The sequence below is a fragment of the Macrobrachium nipponense genome, chromosome 4, assembly GCF_015104395.2.
Source record: "Macrobrachium nipponense isolate FS-2020 chromosome 4, ASM1510439v2, whole genome shotgun sequence".
In the NCBI taxonomy this organism is placed as follows: Eukaryota; Metazoa; Arthropoda; class Malacostraca; order Decapoda; family Palaemonidae; genus Macrobrachium; species Macrobrachium nipponense.
The window spans coordinates 137,564,903-137,587,402 of NC_061100.1; the positions used below are offsets into that span (position 1 = coordinate 137,564,903).

At 34.2% G+C, this 22,500-nt stretch overlaps 1 protein-coding gene across 1 annotated transcript in view; it reads right to left on the reverse strand.

Moving 5' to 3' along the window:
• The window catches only part of LOC135211216 (hemicentin-2-like), a 222,157-nt gene that overhangs the window by 139,269 nt on the left and 60,388 nt on the right, over positions 1-22,500 (reverse strand). The window contains exon 4 of the mRNA XM_064244453.1: positions 17,681-17,786. Coding sequence (XP_064100523.1) covers positions 17,681-17,786 — 106 coding nt within the window. The remainder of the gene's footprint in view (positions 1-17,680; positions 17,787-22,500) is intronic.

Sequence of the window (22,500 nt, forward strand, 5' to 3'; positions counted from 1 at the left end):
TAAATATTTTCACTCAAAACATCAGTTTTTACCAAACCTTCGTAAACACCTGTTATTAGTTAACCACAGTTCCTAACAATTATTAGTTAACCACATTCCCTATCCATTATTAGTTAAACACAATTCCTACCCGTTATTAGTTAACCAAACACTTTTCCCATTAACTTTTAGTTATTAGTTGCAACTAATAAAAATATAACACTTTACCTTTTTGGTATACCAACTTCTTTCTCTGCTCAGTCTTGTCTTACACAATTTCACAAAAACCAGGCGCCGTTACGAAATAATGTCTGTTCAGATTCCACAAAAGAATCTAAATAACACTAAATAAATTCTAAGAAATATCAAACATGAAATTCTAAAATGTTACGAGTGACCAATTTACGTTACGTTAATATAATCTCGATGTCGAGGGAGAGAGAGGAGAGAGAGAGAGAGAGAGAGAGAGAGAGAGAGAGAGAGAGAGAGAGAGAGAGATCTAACTGCCTCGAGGTCCTAAGATAGAATGTAATGAAATTTTCTTCCTTTACGGAAACTGAAGAGGGCAGATATGATACAAAACGTTCTTGTCACGAATGCTTCCAGTAGCTTGGAAATCTGATGCAATCTTCATAAAGAAATGAGTAACATGCACGTGGTTTTGATCAAAACATACGCGTACGAGTCCAGTCTGTTAAAAAAGAAAAAAGACACGTACCCGATCGAAACGGAGGATGAGCTGTGACAATCAAGATTGACATGTTTTGATGACAACGCAAGACTCTAGCTCGCTCGCTATCAAACGTGTTGACAGATTTAGGAAAGCAAACGGAGATCTCTCTGTTTTTACGTTATATATTTATTCTTTTACAACATGCAATGCGAAATCTGAACACACATTTTAAAACATCCTATTCTAAGCTATCTAGGAATCTGAAAAAATGTTGCATAATCTACATGACATTTCAAAGAGGGGAAACATGCATTTTGAAGGTAGCAATATATAATACTGTATATATACATATACATATATAACAGCAGAGAGAGAGAGAGGGAATGTATGAGGCTTAAAAGCACTGACCTAGCCAACAATCCAGTTAGAAATGGTTTACAAGTAGTAACAGTAGTTTGACCTGAGGAGTTAAATGAGGAATTTACCTAAATTTCTAGAGCTTTTGATTTTTTGCATATACCAACTAAGGAAGTAATGTAATCCTACAAAAGTGCTTCAATAAATTTACCTCAAATAAATTAGCTTTGAATTAGCTTTAACCTTAAAAATCCTCTGTCTTCACGAAAATATGTCATAGGTGCTTGATCGCTTCTGGTCTCTAGTAAGTGAGCTTATGTGTAGAATGGTAAACGTGAAGTATTAAATTTTCGTAGGTAACATTTATAAGGTATAGGGGATGAAATGAGGAACAGTCACATGTAATAGCATACAGAAAGGAAACCTGCAGTTATTACATTTTAGACATTACAGGATATTTGGCTTCTGACGTACCAAAAGACTAAGAAGCAATCATTCACCTGGCAATCAGATTACTTCCAGGTTCCTAACTCCCTTCATTTTTCGGCGATTATATATATATAGTATATATTATAGGAGTGAAAATCACGATAATTAACACGTAATGATTATAAAAGATGTATTTAGCCACGAGAGAGAGAGATGAGAATCTTGAGTGGAATTAGTTCTTTCGCCTTACTTACATCTTCAAATTCACAAAGTAATGCAAAGGGCAGATGCATCGTATTCTTGCAGAACATGTGCTTTCTATGACTTTAGTTTCTTGATGACCCCAGACATGGCGGATTTAAGAAAAGGACAAATGTAAAAAAAGGGATAATAGACGGTCGATGTAAAACAGTCCAAGGCTAAGTTGCGCTGCTCTGGTTTCCTTCGTCCTTCTATTATCCTCTTTTCTTAAATCCGACTTGTCTGGGGTTATCAAGAAACTGACGTCATAAGAAGCCCATATTCGGCATGAATACGAAGTATCTGCCATTTTTATTTCGTTGTCAAGCTTAAGAGGCAGTAAGACGAAAGCTCTGGCTCCAATTACACACACACACCACACACACACTTATATATATATATATATATATATATATATATATATATATATATATATATATATATATATATATATATATATATATATATATATATATATATATATATATATATATATATATATATATATATATATATATATATATCTTTTAAAGGAATGTATTAGACTCACATTATTTTTTTCAGGTTTATTCGATGAAAAAACCAAGAATCCTTTTTTCTTAAAATGTGGGTTTGGAAATTCTTCCAAGGAAAGCGGATTAAGTTCAAGCCCGTATTTTGTTGAATAAATCCTTCTCCTCACTTGGCCAGAAGAGTCAGCTTCAGAGGGCCGAGTTGTTCAAGATGAAATCAACATTAGAATGAAGAGTGGGGAGCCTGTGTGTAACTGCGTACCCTTATTCACAGCTGCTGTGATTAAATGAGGTAAATGCTCTCTCTCTCTCTCTCTCTATTACTAATTATTCAGCTTCCCTAAGGCATTTTTATCCTGTATTTATTCTAAACTTTAAAAATGCATGTCTTGTTGAGTAGTCGAAATTATAATTGATAGTTCGCGTAAAACTTTCACGTACAACAACTCACTGGCAGTGTAATAATGTATAGTATATATATATATATATATATATATATATATATATATATATATATATATAAAAGACGGCCTTGCTATACTCCGATAAATAAGCTAATCTATATCTATTGCTGATTTTCCATGCACTATTATCGTTATCTATATTCCGTACTTTGAAGTTTACGGGTTAGCTTTTCGTCTTCTTCATTACATGCACTATTAAGGATAATGAAGTTTACCTTGTTTGCAAGTGTTAAGACGTAAAGTGGAGTCGCTCTCATGTTCCCTGCTTCATAGGGAATAGCCTTCTATATAACTGGGCGTCTCTTCACCATTTGCATATTACGATTAATATTTTGGTGTTTTCACTCGCCATTATGTAATATTTTTTGCGATTCACGCTACTGATGATAACTGTCATGTTTGTATATACTTCTATATATATATATATATATATATATATATATATATATATATATATATATATATATATATATATAAATATATATATATATATATATATATATATATATACATATGTATCTGTGTGTGTTTGTGTGCGTTTGTGTGTTTCCGTGTAAATGTACGTATAGTATACTTGGTCACCTGTCTGCATTAAGTCCTTTTCCACTGGCATATTACCTTTATATAAAGCTGTACAATTCACTCCTGATAAAAAGTTTACTTTCTGAGACCACTGTCTTTGCTTGTACACTAGCAACCTCTGTTCTGTTCTTGCACTCCAGTCCCAAAGTGAATGAATGGTCTACGTAGATGAGTCTCCTTTCAGATACTTCAGACTTTATTGAAAATTGTCCCTTGAACTTTGAGTCTCTAGAAGACTTCGTCCTGGACCTTGGTTTCCTTGGCTACGTTCCCCACAACCCCAGCTGTGTATGCTGTGTCATAAGGACAGGTGCTTCCTTCCACTTAGAAGAAATACCAAATCCTTCGGCACTGAGGGGATGAATTACCAAACCGCAAACAGTTCTTTGATATCTTAGCTCATTTCTCAGGCTAAAAATATACATTTAAAGGCTCTCATCTCACTCAAGCATTAACCTTCCAATCATTTTCTTATGTCTATGTAAGACTATTTAAATTTACTGTACTTGTTTATTTACACTAACATATTTCAGGGACATACTCATTTTTTAAAACTTAAGTTCTTTACTACTATCTTTTCCCTTATATTCATAAAACAATATCTTTTCTCGTAACTTACCCTTCCATAATATTTCACTATCTTATTTTTATCTCTTTTCAGATTTACTTTTCTCGGTTTCTGAACTAAAACATTTTCTAATTCTCTCATGTTATTCCCTCTTTTCATTCCATGGGTTTGTATCCTTTCTTAGTGTTTTTTGTTTTGCTTTTTCTACCTTTAATTTTTCAGACTTTACTATGTTTATTCTTGTTTATTTTATCTCTCTCTTCGTATATCCCTACCCGCTTTCAGTTTTCGTTCGTTGATTATCACAGTTATATTTTTGTTTTTATTTCTCCCCTCACGCCCAATCTCTCGCCTTTTGTCTGTTCCATGTTTATTCTTTTTTTTTTTCTTTTTTATCTTCCGGCACCTTTCCGCTTTGGTAGTCATCTTTTACTATCTATCTCTTCTCTTTTCATGGCTTAGATGTTGCGGTGGCAGTTTTAATGACCATGATTCAAAATCTTTTTCAGAGAAACATGAATCGTTGGCATTTTCATTTGTCTGTATATTTATCAAAATATTTATTTAAATTTCTATTTTACTTTATATTTTACCTATTATTTTATAAAATTATTTTTTCAAACTACCTTTACACATTTTCCTTTTCCAAAATCAAGGTTTTTTTCCTATTCTCTCTCTCTCTCTCTCTCTCTCTCTCTCTCTCTCTCTCTCTCTCTCTCTCTCTCTCTCTCTCTCCATTTTCAGTCAGTATGTATGATTCACGATCTTTGCCCTCATCCATAATCTACTTTCTATATCATTTTTTTTCATTTCGCTTCCTTCACATTTATATTTACTCCCGTTTGTCATATCACGTTTTTCTAAGATGTCCCTCCCTTGTACGCACACATTTCTTTTCCTACACGAGTTCTCGTACCTTCCTTGGCACGAGTGCAGTTCTCACAGTATATGCTCAAGTGGTTATGCCTTCAAAGCTCGAAATTGTAAATGGTTGGCAGCAGAATCTGAAAAGGATAGTGGCTTGGGATCTTTTAAAGCCTGGCTAACATTTAAAACCTCATGCATTCTCTCTCTCTCTCTCTCTCTCTCTCTCTCTCTCTCTCTCTCTCTCTCAGTGTTATAACCTAACGCACTTTCTCGACGTTGGACGTTGTTGTTATATATATCCATTTCTTGGTAATAATTTTTCTATGGGAATGTGAGTCTAGAAAAAAAAATCGAAAATATATGGAATACATTTAAAGCTGTCTACAAAAATATGAAATTGCAGATTAGTTTACTTCCGTCTCCTGCATTTTGCGTCGTCATAACTGTGGAAAAAGACAATTGACATCATTCCCTCTCATTCTGGGTCAAATACTTTTACCCATTTTACTCATCTGGGTTAATCTTGGTTTAGTTTAGCAGCCCGCATGTAATAGGTATTTACAGCCAAAGAATAAATGCAATATCCACTTTGTTTAATCTGTGATTTTCTGGAAAAAGAATAACCAACTGACCTAGATCGTGGACGAATAAATGAATGAGGGAGAAAGTCTTTCATTATGCAGTTCATCATGATATCTTCAGTTCTAAAGCTTCCAGATATTTAATGAATTGCATGAAATTATAAAATGATATCTTGTCATACTGTTGAAGTCTGACATTCCCCTGAATTTCTAATAAGCATGGATGTTAATTTATATACGAAAATGTGACGGTAATCTTTAAACATTTAAAACGTCTCAAGATGTCATTAAAAGTATGTGAGTCGTTGGCAGTGAACAAATGATTTGGTGGTGTTTCTTATGCGATTTATAAAGTGCATAAAATTATTTCCCGTGAAATATAATAGTGACCATTTAAACAGCAGAGGGTTGACCTTCTCCTCTACTCTTGCAAACGACTTGTGAAAAACACTTAAAACTTCACGAAAACTGTGAATAAGTGAAGTTTTACATGACACAGAAAAGATAATGAGATGAATAGAAGCGATTTCCCTGTAATGAGAAGTTTAGATGGACTTTACGTTCCTTTGGTATACTCGGCTGCTCGTTGGACTTTCGAATCTGCAACAGAATGAGTGATTCTTTTTTTTTTTTTTTTTTTTTACTTTTTTTTTTTTACTTTCCCTCGTTTTATCTTTACATCTTCCTCCTCTCTCACTCTGGTTATATCATTTCGTTCATCAAAAGACTTCACGAAACAAAAGGAGTAAATGTGAAATGGAGGACTTTGGTTTCCTTTGTGATACTTTAGTTGCTCTTGTTGATATTCTTTATTCTTTTTTATTTACCAGTACTCGTCACTTGTTAGATGACACCATATTATGACGATAAACTAATGTTTCTGTAGAAGCATAGACACAAACGCCTCTTTCTCACAACACACACACACACACACACACACACGTATATATATACATACATCTATAATATAATATATATATATGCTATATATATATATATATATATATACTGATATTATATATATATATATATATATATATATAGATATATATATAGTTATATATTTTATATATATATATTATATATATATATATTAGGTACATACATACGTTTTATATGTGTGTATATACGATATATATATATATAATATATATATAATATATATATACATATACATACACATACATACATACATACATACCACACACACACACACACATATATATATATATATATAGATATATATATATGGATATATGTAGTGTGTGTGTGTGTGTTGTGTGTGCATATATGTGTATGTATATGTGTATATATATATATATATATATATACACACACAATATAGAACGTATGTATGTATATGTATATATATTTTTATATATGTATGTGTATATAAATGTGTGTGTGGGAGGGGGGGTGTGTGTATAGCTGACTTTTTTTCAGTAATAAGCCACTTGGCACCTTCAGCCTCATAATTAGCAGAGGATTATACCCCTACACTATCTGGGCTACATTCTACATACCTCCCTACCCTACACGCAGTCTTCCACTTTCTTCCGGATATTTTGATAATTTCAGAACCATCAAATTATGCTCTTCTCGGTGATTGGGATTTCTCTCTGGAATTCACGATTACCTGCGACGTCAAGCGTAAGGCGCTTGCAATACGTCCACATAAGTATATTTTATGAATGAAGCTGAGGTTTATCGTCAAAATCTGACCTAAACCATTTCCAAGGTGAACGTGTCTGTATGGGAATGTAAGGCAAACCAATTCATAGGTTTGTATAGACTGAAAATGTAGATCTACTGAACTTATCATTTTAATTACTCAAATTATTTTGAAACTGAATAGCAAGTCGGAGGATAAGTAAACGAAGCCTCCCTTCTGCATTGTCAGAAAAGTAAGCCTTTCAGGAAAATGTGGATCGGGTTTTGCTTATATTTTTTTCACATAATGTGTGAGTATAAGTACATATATCATGAAGCACAAACTTTCGTCTCTTTCAGTGTTTAAAGCAACAATGAACAAAATTAGAGGAAAATGATCTTTGATTGAGTGTTCTCAACCTGGTGATTATAGTTCATCCAACTTCAATTTGACACTTTTCTGGCATTGCTTTGTCTTGTTCTCGATTAAGCAGCATAGGAATTACGTCAACACACAGAACTGGCTCGACAAAGGAGTCGTCTTAATGAGGAGTAACAGTTTTTCTCAGCGAAATAACGATGGGTTCTTATCTTTGGGTACCTATATTCTGAGGGTTTACGGGGTGTCTATAAAAGCGGGTTCTGCTTTACTTAGTTTCCGGAAATAATTCCCTCAATAACTGATTATATCAATTAAAACAAAATAGGGAAAATAGACTAGTGTGTGTGAGAAATCTTAAAATGTTATTAGGACCAGGTATTTTTTCCAGGACATGGCTGAGAATTTTGCAAAATTTTGAAATCCAATATAATAACCTGAAATCCCGACTTTCATGCAAAAGAGGCTTGTCTCCTGAAACTTGTAGAAGGAAAAGAATCAAGGAGAGCATAACTGAAAAAAAGAGGGACACAAAGATAAATGGGAAGAATAAGTTAGCTTAAGAAGGAACAGGGGAAGAGAAAGGAAGACAGTCGCAATTTGGTGAAGAATGTAGCAGTATCTTTTGAATGATTCGGAAAAAGAAAGATTTAGGGAGAAGAAGACAAATGAGTCTATTCGTAAAATTCCGAGTTCCCTCCTTGATATATTCAAGTAATTCAAAGTAACAGAGAGAGTGTATATCCGTTTTTTTTTTTATGTGGAGCCTAAGATGACTACGACAGTTGAAAAAGTATGGTTCATTTTTTAAAGGGAAAGTGATCCCTAAGCGGTACCATTAGATAAGATCATGGAAAATGCCCCCCCCCCACCCCCCCCAAAAAAAACAAAAAAAAAAGTTTTAGCAAATTTTTAAGGATATAAGAGAGAGAGAGAGAGAGAGAGAGAGAGAGAGAGAGAGAGAAACATTTACAATTCATAAGAACAAGATAGGACCACCCAGGCAGCCATTGTATTTTATCTACAGTCAGAGTAGCACACATTTTGTTCCATTTTCTTTCTTTTCTTCTTTGTCTCAAACATATTCATTTCCTCTAAAGGTTGCTAGGCTATTTCCCAGTAATTAGGTTCCTAAAGGTGACATACAGGTCTTATACTCTCTCTCTCTCTCTCTCTCTCTCTCTCTCTCTCTCTCTCTCTCTCTCTCTCTCTTTTATATTCCATGCAGGCCATCCGAACCTATTTTTGAATTAAATTCAGGGTTCATTAGAGGGCATCCAGAGATCATAGCAATTAATGAATGGTTAGAAGTTCATGAACAGTTTAATTGGTGACACGAACCTTTTACCTGTTCAATGGGCTGTGACATAATTATTTGCTGGCGAGCGAGTGTGTGTCCATTCCATACGAAACTAGGTTATGTTGGATGGAATTAGTGCATCCTTCGAAATTTGTTTTACCTTGTGGCGGAACAGCGGTCTTTGAAACAAAGCACTTTTGATCAGATTTGCCTAAAATCAGAGTCGCTGTGCTCCAAAAAGATAAAAAAAATTAACTTCTTGTACCAATTATAGTTTCTATTTTCTTACAAGTAGACTATGGAATATCCAAATAATCATCAGTTGATACGTCAGCATGGGATCAATAGTTAATCTCTTTTCTATTGGTAACTCATTATTCCTTTTACTTTCCTTATTTACGGAATCTTACGTCAGTTTTGCCCAATAAAACTTTTAGTTTATTGCCTCTAAATCAATTTAAAGTGTGCCTACTGGGAGTCGTGAACTGAGTGGAGTTGTTCCAGTTTGTTGATGAGTGTGCTTGCTGGTGATAGTGTGGAACATCTTCAAATACTGGTAAAAAAAAGAATGCTTGAAGGTGAATAAATATATGGTAACTCGAAGACAGATGATGGAATATTGAACACATCTATGCTTATAGGTGAAAAACTTCATATTATTGATATAAAATGATACTTAGTCTAGCGATACCGTAATCACATCAATAGACAATGATCGGGAGGAGAATAAATGCTCTAGTCTTTTGGATTTATGAATTTGCATCAGCTGAATCATTCCTTCCCCAGCAAAGACATTTCTGAAGTCAAATCTACAGTGAGCTAATAGCGCAAAATGTGGTCTAAAACAGAATCTTCTGAATGTGAAAGATTTCGTATGTCAGACAATATGGCTCTCATGGTTGTTGGAACATGAACCGATGAATCTGCAGAATGAATGAATGAATGATTGGAAGCTTTCTGGCATCCTGACATTGAATCTGCAGAAGAACAGCCACCTGATAAGGAACAACTCATTTGGATAATTTGTGTTCAGTGGGTAATCCTACACTAAAAGTAACTTTCTTTCGAAATTTGTATCCCTTCGTAATCATAAAATAGAAGTATACACTAAAAGAGAAGAATCGTAGGACATTTAATAGAATAACACTATGAACATCTAGCGAATGTCCAGGTTGTAAGTTCAAGAAGGTGAGAGTTCATTATTTACCTCTCGACTTGATGTGAGTCAAGCCTCTTCCTCACTGGGAGAATTCGAGTAGACTTTGGTGAAGTGATAATGACAAAACCCAGGAAGTGGGATTAAACCAGGAAATAATTCACGCACTGTATAAAGTCAATATCTTCCCACCATCCTCGTGCAATTAAACCTTTTTCCTCAAATAAAATGTAACTAGAAAAAAAAGTTGCCGGAAATGTAAATACAATCTCTACCCTAAATAAGCATAACAGGAACCATAGTAAACAAGTACTCTGTGTACTGAAGTTTATTATTTCCCACAAGCTTTGGCATAATTTAAGGGCTTTGTCAAATACCTCACAAGAACAGACGATGAAGCATCTTATAAATATGATATATTTGTTGCAAGGGTCTAATTGACCTTGTCTAAAAAAAAAAGAAAAAAAAACACACACACACATCTGGTAACGTTACCTACCTCGAGCGTCCTCCAAGAGCTGGCATTTCTGCAACTAAATCAAGTTATTCAACTTAGGCTAAAACCAAACCCTGGGATGCAAAATTAGATCCTTTATTTCCCCAAAAAATCTAGCATGAAAAAAAAAAAACAAAAAAAAAAAAGGAAAATTAAGAGGAAATCTCAAAAACATGAAATACAATCACTACTAGTAATAAGCATCAGTTAAACTGCCATACACTAACTCTCCATGAAACAACAGTTCAATAACTATTTCTATTATCCCAAAAACTAAGAGATAAAAGTGTCAGTCCGAGAATTCATTTTATGTAGCGACATTCGAATCCATCTTCCTGGATGGATCTGCGGTTTCCTCTAAGCCACCATCCACGTATCACTCAAAAGGTTCTCGATCTAGAATAGCTGCTCATCGCCTGTGGTCTCATTATATTACACTCTAAGTAGCCCTGGTGTTCGCACGTACGAACACATTAAAATGTTTTAGAAGGTTCCATGAACACACCCTGTTTGGCGCACGAACAGACACACATGGTCACACTTTTCTGACGTCACGATCACATGACTCTTAACAAGTAGCTAGGTCAACTTGCGCACTCTCGCTCTTGCCTCTGAGGCCTGATAATAGTTTGCCTTCGTCGGCAGTGTCGTTCAATCACCCAAGTATTCGCTCACATCTTGAAGCTTTTCCACAACACCCACGACTGTTTGTTGAACATTCCAATCACAATCAGTTTGCGACAAATTCCATTTCCCCCTATATTAAAATTTCTATCGCTTTGGGTAGTGCAGTTAACACACACACACACACACACACACACACATATGTATATATATATATATTATATATATATATATATATATATTATATATATACAGATACATATATATATATATATATATATATATATATATATAGAGTATAGGATATATATATATATATATATATATATGTGTGTGTGGTGTGTGTGTGGTGTGTGTGTTAACTGCACTACCCAAAGCGATAGAAATTTTAATATAGGGGAAATGGAATTTGTCGCAAACTGATTGTGATTGGAATGTTCAACAAACAGTCGTGGGTGTTGTGGAAAAGTTTCAAGATGTGAGCGAATACTTGGGTGGTTGAACGACACTGCCGACAAAGGCAAACTATTATCAGGCCTCAGAGGCAAGAGCAAGAGTGAGCAAGTTGACCTAGCTACTTGTTAAGAGTCATGTGATCGTGACGTCAGAAAAGTGTGACCATGTGTGTCTGTTCGTGCGCCAAACAGGGTGTGTTCATGGAACCTTCTAAAACATTTTAATGTGTTCGTACGTGCGAACACCAGGGCTACTTAGAGTGTAATATAATGAGACCACAGGCGATGAGCAGCTATTCTAGATCGAGAACCTTTTGAGTGATACGTGGATGGTGGCTTAGAGGAAACCGCAGATCCATCCAGGAAGATGAATTCGAATGTCGCTACATAAAATGAATTCTCGGACTGACACTTTTTATATATATATATTATATATATATATAATATATAATATATATACATATATATATATATATATATCTATATATATATATATATATATATATATATATATACTATATATATATATATATATATATATATACTCACGTGTGCGGGTGTGTGTGTGTGTGTTTCTTTAAAACACTACGTAAATTATTTTGAGAGAAGCTGAATAACGCTAAACAGTATTAAGAAAAATATGTACCTAAAGATAGTAAGAAAATAATGAAGACTATAATCGCCTTGCTTAAAACTTGAGGCTGAACGTGACACCGGATAGTCTTCTGGGATATAACGGGATCATGGTGATTACGAAGACTCATTTTTGTTAGTTAAGATTATTTTTTTTATGTTGCTAGCGGGTACGAGGGATGAAGAGTTTCAAGAAAAAACTGAAATCAATCGTAAGGTTATCCAGTGCAGCACATAGCCCTGACGGATAGTGCAAGCCGAATTTGAACTTCAAATTGCAACTGTCTTATTCATTTGAATTCACAGTTCCTACTCTTGGCTGAATGTTTCTTGTAAATATACCAAAGACAAATTGTAGCTGGTTTGTATTTGTCCCACAACTGTATACAACAGAGCAACGGCATGCGAATAGAGAACCTTGTGTTAGTAATGCCCAAGGAATTCAGACACTGCGAATTTGTTGTTAAGTTTCGGAGACGTCAGAGAGAGAGAGAGAGAGAGAGAGAGAGATTTCAGGTTTTTAAGAAACTAATTGTTATGTTGTTGAAGAATTGCGTGGGTTCAGGGTACACTTATGATTAACGAGCATGAATCTGATCTATGTAACCAAGACACGAAGGTGTCGACTTTTTTTTCGGAAGTATAGGAAATGATTTGAACTGAATGACACTCAGGTCTAATGAAGGACTAGGAGCATCAGATACCACTGACTATTGGCGTACTAATTAAGTTTCTATCTTAAAAGATAGCTCGTTTTCTTACGATAGATGAAGAAAAAAAATATGGTCAGATCTGGGATTTTAGTTAGCATTGAAAAATCGTTCGGAGTTGTTAACCAATAGATATTTAGTGTTTTAATCATCCTATATTCATAACAGATCAAAACACTTTACCATGTCTGAGGACACCACCGCGCCATTGATTTATATTCAACTTCTCTTATTCATCGTTACGGAGATATACTGCTACTATCCAAGCAAATAGGCACTTCATCAACATCTTACACATCCAATGGAATCGGCTGATGACACTGATCTCTCACCAATGAAAGGCCAGCGCTAGCAACCCCTTCTTCAGTCACATATTGCAAAACTTATTTTCTATTGAAAATAACTTTTGCAATATGTGACTATCATTCTCCGTTGATGCCCGGGCTCCTATCATTTTAACTTTTACTGGTATCTCATTTATTGTGTATCTCATTACTTACCTGGGTGTACTAAAGGGAAACATCAAAACCATTTTGAAGCATTTTCGCACTGGGTAGTCAGAGAGATTTTTGGCAACCATTCGGTAACCGGGGTCTTGTACACATCAACCGCCCCCACCCAACCCTCAAGGGAAAAAATAAAATAAAATTCACCTCGGTGAGACCACCCCCTTTAAAATAAAAGGCTTTCCCACTCCCGTTTGGTATAGTAAAATGCATACCTTCCATTGACGAAAAAAAAAATAATTGAAGGATAATGTACTTAGTACATTAAGAATTGTATAACTTCTATGAACAGCAGGTTTAATCGAAAATGTCAGTTATAACAAAGGAAAGAATAAGTGTAAAATCGGATAACTGAGACTGTGGCAAACTGGATTTTAAAACCAATAATGGCAGGTAACTCAATTTCCATTGCCAGCTCCCCTCATTTTCAATGTTGGGAAGACTCTTTTCCCAGCTAAAAGAATATATTCTACAATATTGCCTGTAATAATTTTGAGAATAAACCATTCTGACAAAATATCTAAAAACAAAAGCTAGATGCCCTCTCGCTTCAAGTATTGCCCAGAAATCCTCACAATTATCAATCCTCTTTCCCTGAACTGATTATTTTATAAATGGGTTTTAGAAATCGCTTAAGTATTTCAAATTGAAGTGTTTTTCCTTAAAGACCTGGTGCCATATTAGTTAAGAATATGACCATCTTCATTCACGACTAAATACATGCATGAAGGAGTAACGGTTGATATTATTCAAAACTGACTGTGTTGAAGTTGGTGCAGAGTGAATGGCAACTGTGCAGTACCACGAATCTTTTTTTTCCTTTTTTTTCCTAACTATAAATTTACGATATTCCGAAACTATTACAGAATTTATCTACATATCAAGCGAGCGCAGAAGCATTTCCCTGGAATATCATTTGTGTAATTACATATTGAGAAAAATAAATTAGGTAATTATCCGCTGGAGGGAAATCAACCGTAAATTTGTATTTAATTACACTAAATCCAGAATATGCAACTTGAAGTTGGGATTAACATATAATTGAAATTTTGGTGTTTACTTTCTTCCTTAGTGAGTGAAAAGGTTTAAGTAACTGAGTCGCTGGCAATGTTGTAGGCGTGCAGTGCTTATTAACTTCTCTTCACACGTTCACACACATATTAAGTAACCAATGTTGGTGCAGAAGATATCGTTTGAAGTTATGGATCCGGGAACGAAAAGAACTTTGGGAGATAGAGAGAGAGAGAGAGAGAGAGAGAGAGAGAGAGAGAGAGAGAGAGAGAGAGAGAAAGTAAGCAAAATTCGAACATGCTTTCTTCAGCTTCTTATTAGTCTGCATATCTACAATAAGATCCATCTTCCTGTACAATAGTAATTATGATCGCAATCTTTGCAGTGTTTTACACTATTTACTGTATACTTGGCTTTGTCTAACTTTTTTCCCTCAAATTTGTAAAATAATATCCTACCCATGTTGATGAACTTCTCAGTCCAGCATCTCCGCCAGACCTTTCATCTGCCGTTATCTCTCTCTCTCTCTCTCTCTCTCTCTCTCTCTCTCCTCTCTCTCTCTCTCTCTCTCCTCTCTTCTCTCTCTCTCTCATCTGCTCTTCAAAAAAATGACTGCACTTTACCCCGTTCCTTATTCCACTTCTATTACCAACGCGACCATTGGACCTGGAGAGAGGTTATACTTTGTCTACATTCTTTTTTTCCCTTGTGTGTGTGTGTGTGTGTGTTTGTGTTTGTCAATCAAAAGCCTAAAAATATTATTGCATTTCAAAGATATTCCCTGAAGAGGGGAACGATGCGCCGGTTTATATTTATTAGATTTGATAAATATTTGGATTCAGATTGTCTTTTTTCAGTGCATTCAAGAAGATATTTTGAGGCGTATTGTAGTATTTCGATGAAATGACGGAGTGTTAGTTGCACGAATATTTAAACTTTGCCGATTATCTCGCTTGTTTGCTTGAGTTCGAAGGGCCACACTAGGCCTCTTATACTTCTATCTTTCCGTAACCAAGCAGGGGCACAAGGCCTGGATAATCTGAAACATAAGCTTGGTTGGGTATTGAAATGGATCTGGATCGAGAATCAGATTCAAACGAGGCTTTTGCATTGTACTTCAATGAATGGATCCGAAAGTCGATCCACAAATTTTCTATAATAATCTATTTCAAATAGTTATCGATTGATTCAATTAAATTTTGTAGCGTAATCTATTTCAAATAGTTACCCATTGAATCAATTAAATTTTTTAGATAGAGTAATCTATTTCAAATAGTTATCGATTGATTCAATTAAATTTTGTAGATAGAGTAATCTATTTCAAATAGTTATCGATTGATTCAATTAAATTTTGTAGAGTAATCTATTTCAAATAGTTATCGACTGATTCAATTAAATTTTGTAGCGTAATCAATTTCAAATAGTTACCCATTGAATCAATTAAATTTTGTAGATAGAGTAATCTATTTCAAATAGTTATCGATTGATTCAATTAAATTTTGTAGCGTAATCAATTTCAAATAGTTATCGATTGATTCAATTAAATTTTGTACAGTAATCTATTTCAAATAGTTATCGACTGATTCAATTAAATTTTGTAGCGTAATCAATTTCAAATAGTTACCCACTGAATCAATTAAATTTTGTAGATAGAGTAATCTATTTCAAATAGTTATCGATTGATTCAATTAAATTTTGTAGCGTAATCAATTTCAAATAGTTACCCACTGAATCAATTAAATTTTGTAGATAGAGTAATCTATTTCAAATAGTCATCGATTGATTCAATTAAATTTTGTAGAGAGCTGAACTTATGAGGTATTTGCGGATCTATTTCGGGATTCAGGTAAATCTGCACATTGAGATTTGGGTTTTGAGATTTATCTGGATTAAGATGTCGGTCTGGATGCAAATCCAGGATTTCTCTTTTTATTATCGAAAAACATTGTAGAATGATAAGAATTTTTACTGATTTCACTGATAAAACATGATTATTCGTCGTTTTGTCTAACACCTGATGTCAACAGTTTGTTTTTAGAAAATGAAGTTCCTCTGGTGTGTTCTTTATTCAGTTTTTATTTACATACTAATCTTATATTCTTAGCTAATTCACTCTTGATCTCATCCATTTTTTTTTCTGTTATACTTCCATTGGACCTTTTCATCGTCTTTGCTATTTGATGCCCATGGGCTTCAATCATCACCAATAATGCAAAAGCTATCAACGCAGTTTTATGAGTTATTCCATCATTTATCCCTAGCAGAAAAACTATAAACAAGAAAATCACCAGTTTATTGATAGCATCTCTCTCGGCGATAAATCAAACCCACGGCACTTTCTCTACTATTAATTAAGATAGCATTCCTGGCACACGTTCTTTTTTTTATATGACGACCATTTTATCAGAGGAAGAGACAAACCCCTCTGCTGCACAAGAAAGTTATCGAAAGGCAAAACCAGACGCCTGTTTTTGATTTGATGGAGTCTAATTCCTGGCAATTTAACATATTTTTCCTCAGTTTTCGAAATTGCTTCCCAGTAATTTACCCCAAACTTTGCGAGCAAAGTTACCCATAATCTTATCAGCATTTTTCCTTTGCGCTCACTGATATTGTTTCCTGCAGTTTCGCATTTCCTTGGAATAAAACTTATTACCTCTGGTCTTGACTCGGAGAGCCAAGTTCATATTTTTCTAGGTGTGAATATTGCGTTTCTCTTTAGTAAATTTCTTTGATTAGTAGGATGGAAATGACTTCTGAATAACTTTAATCGTTCTTGTTTTGATTGTAGTACTCATTTATGTAATGCGAATCCCTCTGAATTCACGCAAATATATCAAAAGAAAAGAGACATTCATTATCCATCGGAATAATATTTTCGCGGCAAAATAGAAAAAAGAAAACAATATACTTAGAACAGTAAGGGAAATGACACAGAGAGGAAATAACATCAGCTCTAATGAATAAGTAAGTCAGTATATAAAGAAAAAGAATGTGGTTTCTTACAGCAGTAAAGTAGGCTCTGATAAGGTTACGAGTACCAGCATCCATAAACTACCCAGCTGGTCTTTTCACAGACCTCACTTAAAATAAAAATAAAAAATATGCCTTTTATACTGAAAGATAAGAGATCATAGCACCTCAGCAGAATAAGAATATATACTAACTCCGGAAGGCATCGATACTAAAGACGACCGTGGAATTTCCTTGATGAAATAAATATTTTTGAAAATGGCCAAACAAAATTCCATCGATGCTTTATGTCATCGTTGTCAAACAGGAAAACTTTTCTTGAAGCACCCTTTTTCATAGTAATATATAGATCGTGAAATGCTACTTACATCGAAACTTGCTACTTTTACTTCAGGAACGAAAACAAAATAAAAGAAAATCAAGCACAATGCCTGCCTCTCTAACAGCATCAGGTTACATGGTTTTGAGTTCCTTAAAAAGAAACTACATTTAAAGTGTAGATATACAACCCCTAATTCCAACGAGGGCTTCTTACCTTGAAGTTGTGTGTGTAGGAATCTAGTATGAACTTTGACCTTCTCGCAAGCTCGGAGCGGTCATGCACCTTGTGACGTCCAGATGATGTTTCCCGGGCATCAAAACTGAAAATGAGAATGACGACAAGAGAATAAATTTTAACCTTAAACAAAATAAAAACTGCTGAGGCTAGAGGGTTGTTATTTGGTATGTTTGATGATTGGAGGGTGGATGATCAGCATACCAATTTGGAGCGCTCTAGCCTCAGTAGCTTTTAAGATCTGAAGGTGGATGGACAGATAAAGCCGGCACAAGTTTTCTTTTACAGAAAACTAAAACTAGCATAGGCTATGGGCCAAATTTGAGTCTTACTTTGTGAGAACAAAAGGATTAGATAAGGGATACATGGATATTATTTCTGAAATGGGAAGGATGTGCTATTCTTTGCAATGATGAGTGATTTTTCGTATAGGCAGACGCTTTGTGGAGTTTATAAAGAGGTTTACTACCCAGTGATAGTTGCTTATTGTAGGATCAAAATATCAGGAATGCCAGTGGCTAGACACATTTGACTGGTTTACAATTGCCCAAGAGGCAAAATCTCAAGTACCGCTTTGATATTCATAAAGTTAGCAAAATATCGCAAAAAGATATCTGAATATATAAAAGAAACATGTATGATTCCAATACCCAAATTTCAGGGACTAAATGCGGCGAAGGGGAGTCTGTGTATTAGAGTATCTATGACACTTGTTTATATCTGATTGATCGTTGTGGTATTATCTGTATCCTCAACAACTTTCAAGGCATCACTAGATACTGCGCATACTTGAAGGTGGCGTGAGAACAAAACACTCTATAGAAGGCTTGTCAACAAAAGCACGGAACATTGCATAAAACATAAATAATATTGCAGAGCTATTTCATAAATCAGTGAGAAAAATAGGGCGGAATAAGTCATCTCTCTCTCTCTCTCTCACACACACACACGCGCGCGCGCGCACATAAAATGAATTCCTCTACAAGTCCTTACATCAAACAAGATTTGTTTTATGTACAGAGTATCAAAGTAGGTTGAAACTTTACCATCCCCTTCCTTAAGAGCCTTCTCATCTGCTCACACGAAGGCTTTTATTAAAAAATTTAATAGCCTCAACATTCCCCTGAATAATATCAACGAGCTCCTGGAGAGTGTATCAGAGGCACTTTCTTTCGGAATGTGATTTTGTGTTAAATATAGGCACCAAAAGCATTTGTGTTGTCAACAAAAAAAGATAGGATATATTGTATATTAATAATATAAAGACACCCAACAAACCTAATATATAACATAATATCTATATATTAATATATATATATATATATATATATTTATAAATATATATATAAGTAATATATATATATACCCCCAATATATATATATACATATATATATACTATATATATATATATATATATATATATATATACACACACAATATACCAATCCTGTGACTCATATATACGCATTAAGCTACAAATGTCCTTAATACCTAATTTGCTCTACCTCGGAATTAATATAATTTTATATAAGTTACTAAACGGGAATTTTTTAGCTGATAAGAAATGAGTAGGGACAAGAAACAGGAGGTACAGTGAGGTGCTCTAAACCACAAGGCTATTATTCCGAGGTATAACGAAATTAGACATCGAAGGACATTTGTAGCTTAATGTATGGTAATGTATGGTGATGTATGTAATATATGTAGATATAATATATATATATATATTTATATATATTACACAAAACATACAATAATAACGCTACCCAATGTACCTTTGATGTCTAATAATAATATATATATATAATATATATAAATATATATAATATATATATATATAATATACAATACATACATACAATACCATACCATAACAATAAGCCTACAAATGTTCCCTTTGATGTCTATATAAATTATATTGTATATATATATATAGTATATAGATATTATATTATATACATACATACATACTAAAATACAATACAGATACAAATAAGTCCTTACAAATGTTCCTTGAATATAATAATATATATATTATATATATATATTATTAATATATAATACATATTATAGCATATATACAGACATACATACATACAATAAGCTACAAATGTCCTCTGATGTCTAATTCGTTTTACCTCGGAATTAATAGCTTTGTGGTTTAGAGCACCTCACTGTACCTCCTGTTTCTTGGTCCCTACTCATTTCTTATCAACTAAAAAATTCCCCTTGCGTTAACATATATGAAATTATATTAGTTCCGAGGTAGAGCGAATTAGGTATTAAAGGACATTTGTAGCTTAATGCGTATATGTCGAGTAGGATAGGATATATATATATATATATATATATATATATATATATATATATATATATATATATATATATATATATATATATATATATATATATATATATATATATGTATATATTGTATATATATATATATATATATATACATATATATACAATATAACATATATATATATATATACATAATCATACCTATCCTTTTTTCACAACACAAAAGCTTTTGGTGCCTATATTTAACACAAAATCACATTCCGGAAGAAAGTGCCTCTGATACACTCTCCAGGAGCTCGTTGATATTATTCAGAGGAATGTTAAGGCTATAAATTTTTTATATTGTATAGTATATATATATATATATATATATATATATATGTATATATATATATATATATATATATATATATATTGTGTATATATATATATATACATACTACATACATACACCCCACAGTATTCTTTTCCAGATACTAAGACATACTATGTATACCAGGTTCGGTTGAAACTGCTCAGTGTTTCAGAGTTATCTTGTACATAAATACATACATCCATTTATATATATAGACGACATACAATTAATGAAAAAAAAAATATTTGAAACCATGCTCCGGCTGTGCAGGGAGAAAGGAGTCTTGGTAATGATGTTTACAGTTATAAACAGGCTAAGAAAGGGTTGTGTTTGGCAGGGGGGGAGGGGCCAAGAATATTGTTTTTAAGGAGGATGTTTGGGAAGACCGTGCCGGATGGGTCAAGGTGCTGGCAACGCTGTGGGTAGGAAGAAGTGTTAGTAGGACTGCTGACAGGGGAGCATCCTGAGAGAGGTAATGTCAGGGTGTAAGTGCTTCTGGAGCTTAAGAGGTGTGGTAGTTAGAAATACTTTCCTTTATTTGTATTACATTCAATGATTTTAATATCTAATAAGCTTTTTTGAAGTTAAAAATAAGAATGATCTGAAAAACTTGTGCAGATTACGAAATAAGTTACAAGTATAAACTGGCTAGCCATGTTGCATCAGAACGTTGTTGTCCACTAGTGTCTAAGTGTGCGTGTGTTTATGTACACGTATGCATCGTGTTCAGTGAAGCTGCAGTACGCATTTGCAGTGTGGTTGCACTGAATCATAATCAACTTAAGCAAACATGCATCACTTTTTGAAGCCTTGGGTTAAAAGCTAATGCAATGTGCTTACTGATAAACACAGTTCTATAAATCATGTTTTATGACAATGCAAGAAAGAGAGAGAGAGAGAGAGAGAGAGAGAGAGAGAGAGGGAGGAGCATTCAATACTGCATTAATGAACTCCCCTACATAACTGTAACACTTAAACGTACACACATACACGCGCGCGCAAACACGCACCTTCCCTCTCTCCCCCATCACTTCTCTTTTTTTTTTTTAATCTTAGTGTTTTGTCATAATATCCCCTGCATAAAATGATGAAAAACAATACAAACGGTAATGCTACATCATCGCTTCCAGTCCAGGCTAATGTGCATTTAGCGCTACACACTGGACAGCGGGGTACATACGTAATCACAAATGGTTCACAAGCAAAAACATCATCAAAACAGTGTCAGGGATCGCTGCAGCTTTTCCATTTCACTATTATATGCATTAAACTATCAGAGAGAGAGAGAGAGACAGAGAGAGAGAGAGAGAGAGAGGAGAGAGAGAGAGAGAGAGAGAGAGAGAAGAGTATTCGGTACTGCGATAAGAAAGTTCTTACTTGCCTATTACGCACACACATATCTTCCCTCTCTCCCCCATCAATTCCCATTTTTATTTCTGTTTTCTTTTATAATTTTCACTGCTAGAATGATGAAAAACCAATAAAACTCACAATGAGAGAGAGAGATGTAAGAGAGAGAGAGAGAGAGAGAGAGAGAGAGAGAGAGAGAATATTACGATGGCTGACAAAAGTGCAAAATTATTTGAAGGTATTGTTGGTAATATATATATAATATATAATATATATATTATATATATATATATATAGTATATATATATATATATATCTATATACACACACATATATATATGTACACACACACATACATATCATCGCCTCCAACGGAATGTGACGCAAAGCGCAGCTGTGAAAATTCCGCAACTAAGGTCGTTACTGTGCTTTTATCTTCCACAAATCTCCACCCACCCTTAGCTTCCCATCACATAGTTCTAATCCAAGTATGTCTAGGTCGCACAACTCTCTTGGTGGCCACAGGGGCCCAGCTGACGCTATCATGCACTATTCTTCTCCCAGTGCTGATGCGCATGACATGTCCAAGCCATTTCCATCTCCATCTCCCTTTTATCATTATTTTATTTACATAATATGGAACTTCCATAATATCTCGTATGGTTTCATTTCTAATTCTGTCTTACCACATGACTCCTGACAGTCTTTTCAAAGCTTCGTTCGCTAGTCGGCAAAATCTTTTGGATTTACATGCATCTTCATACCACGATTCAAAAAACAGACACATTT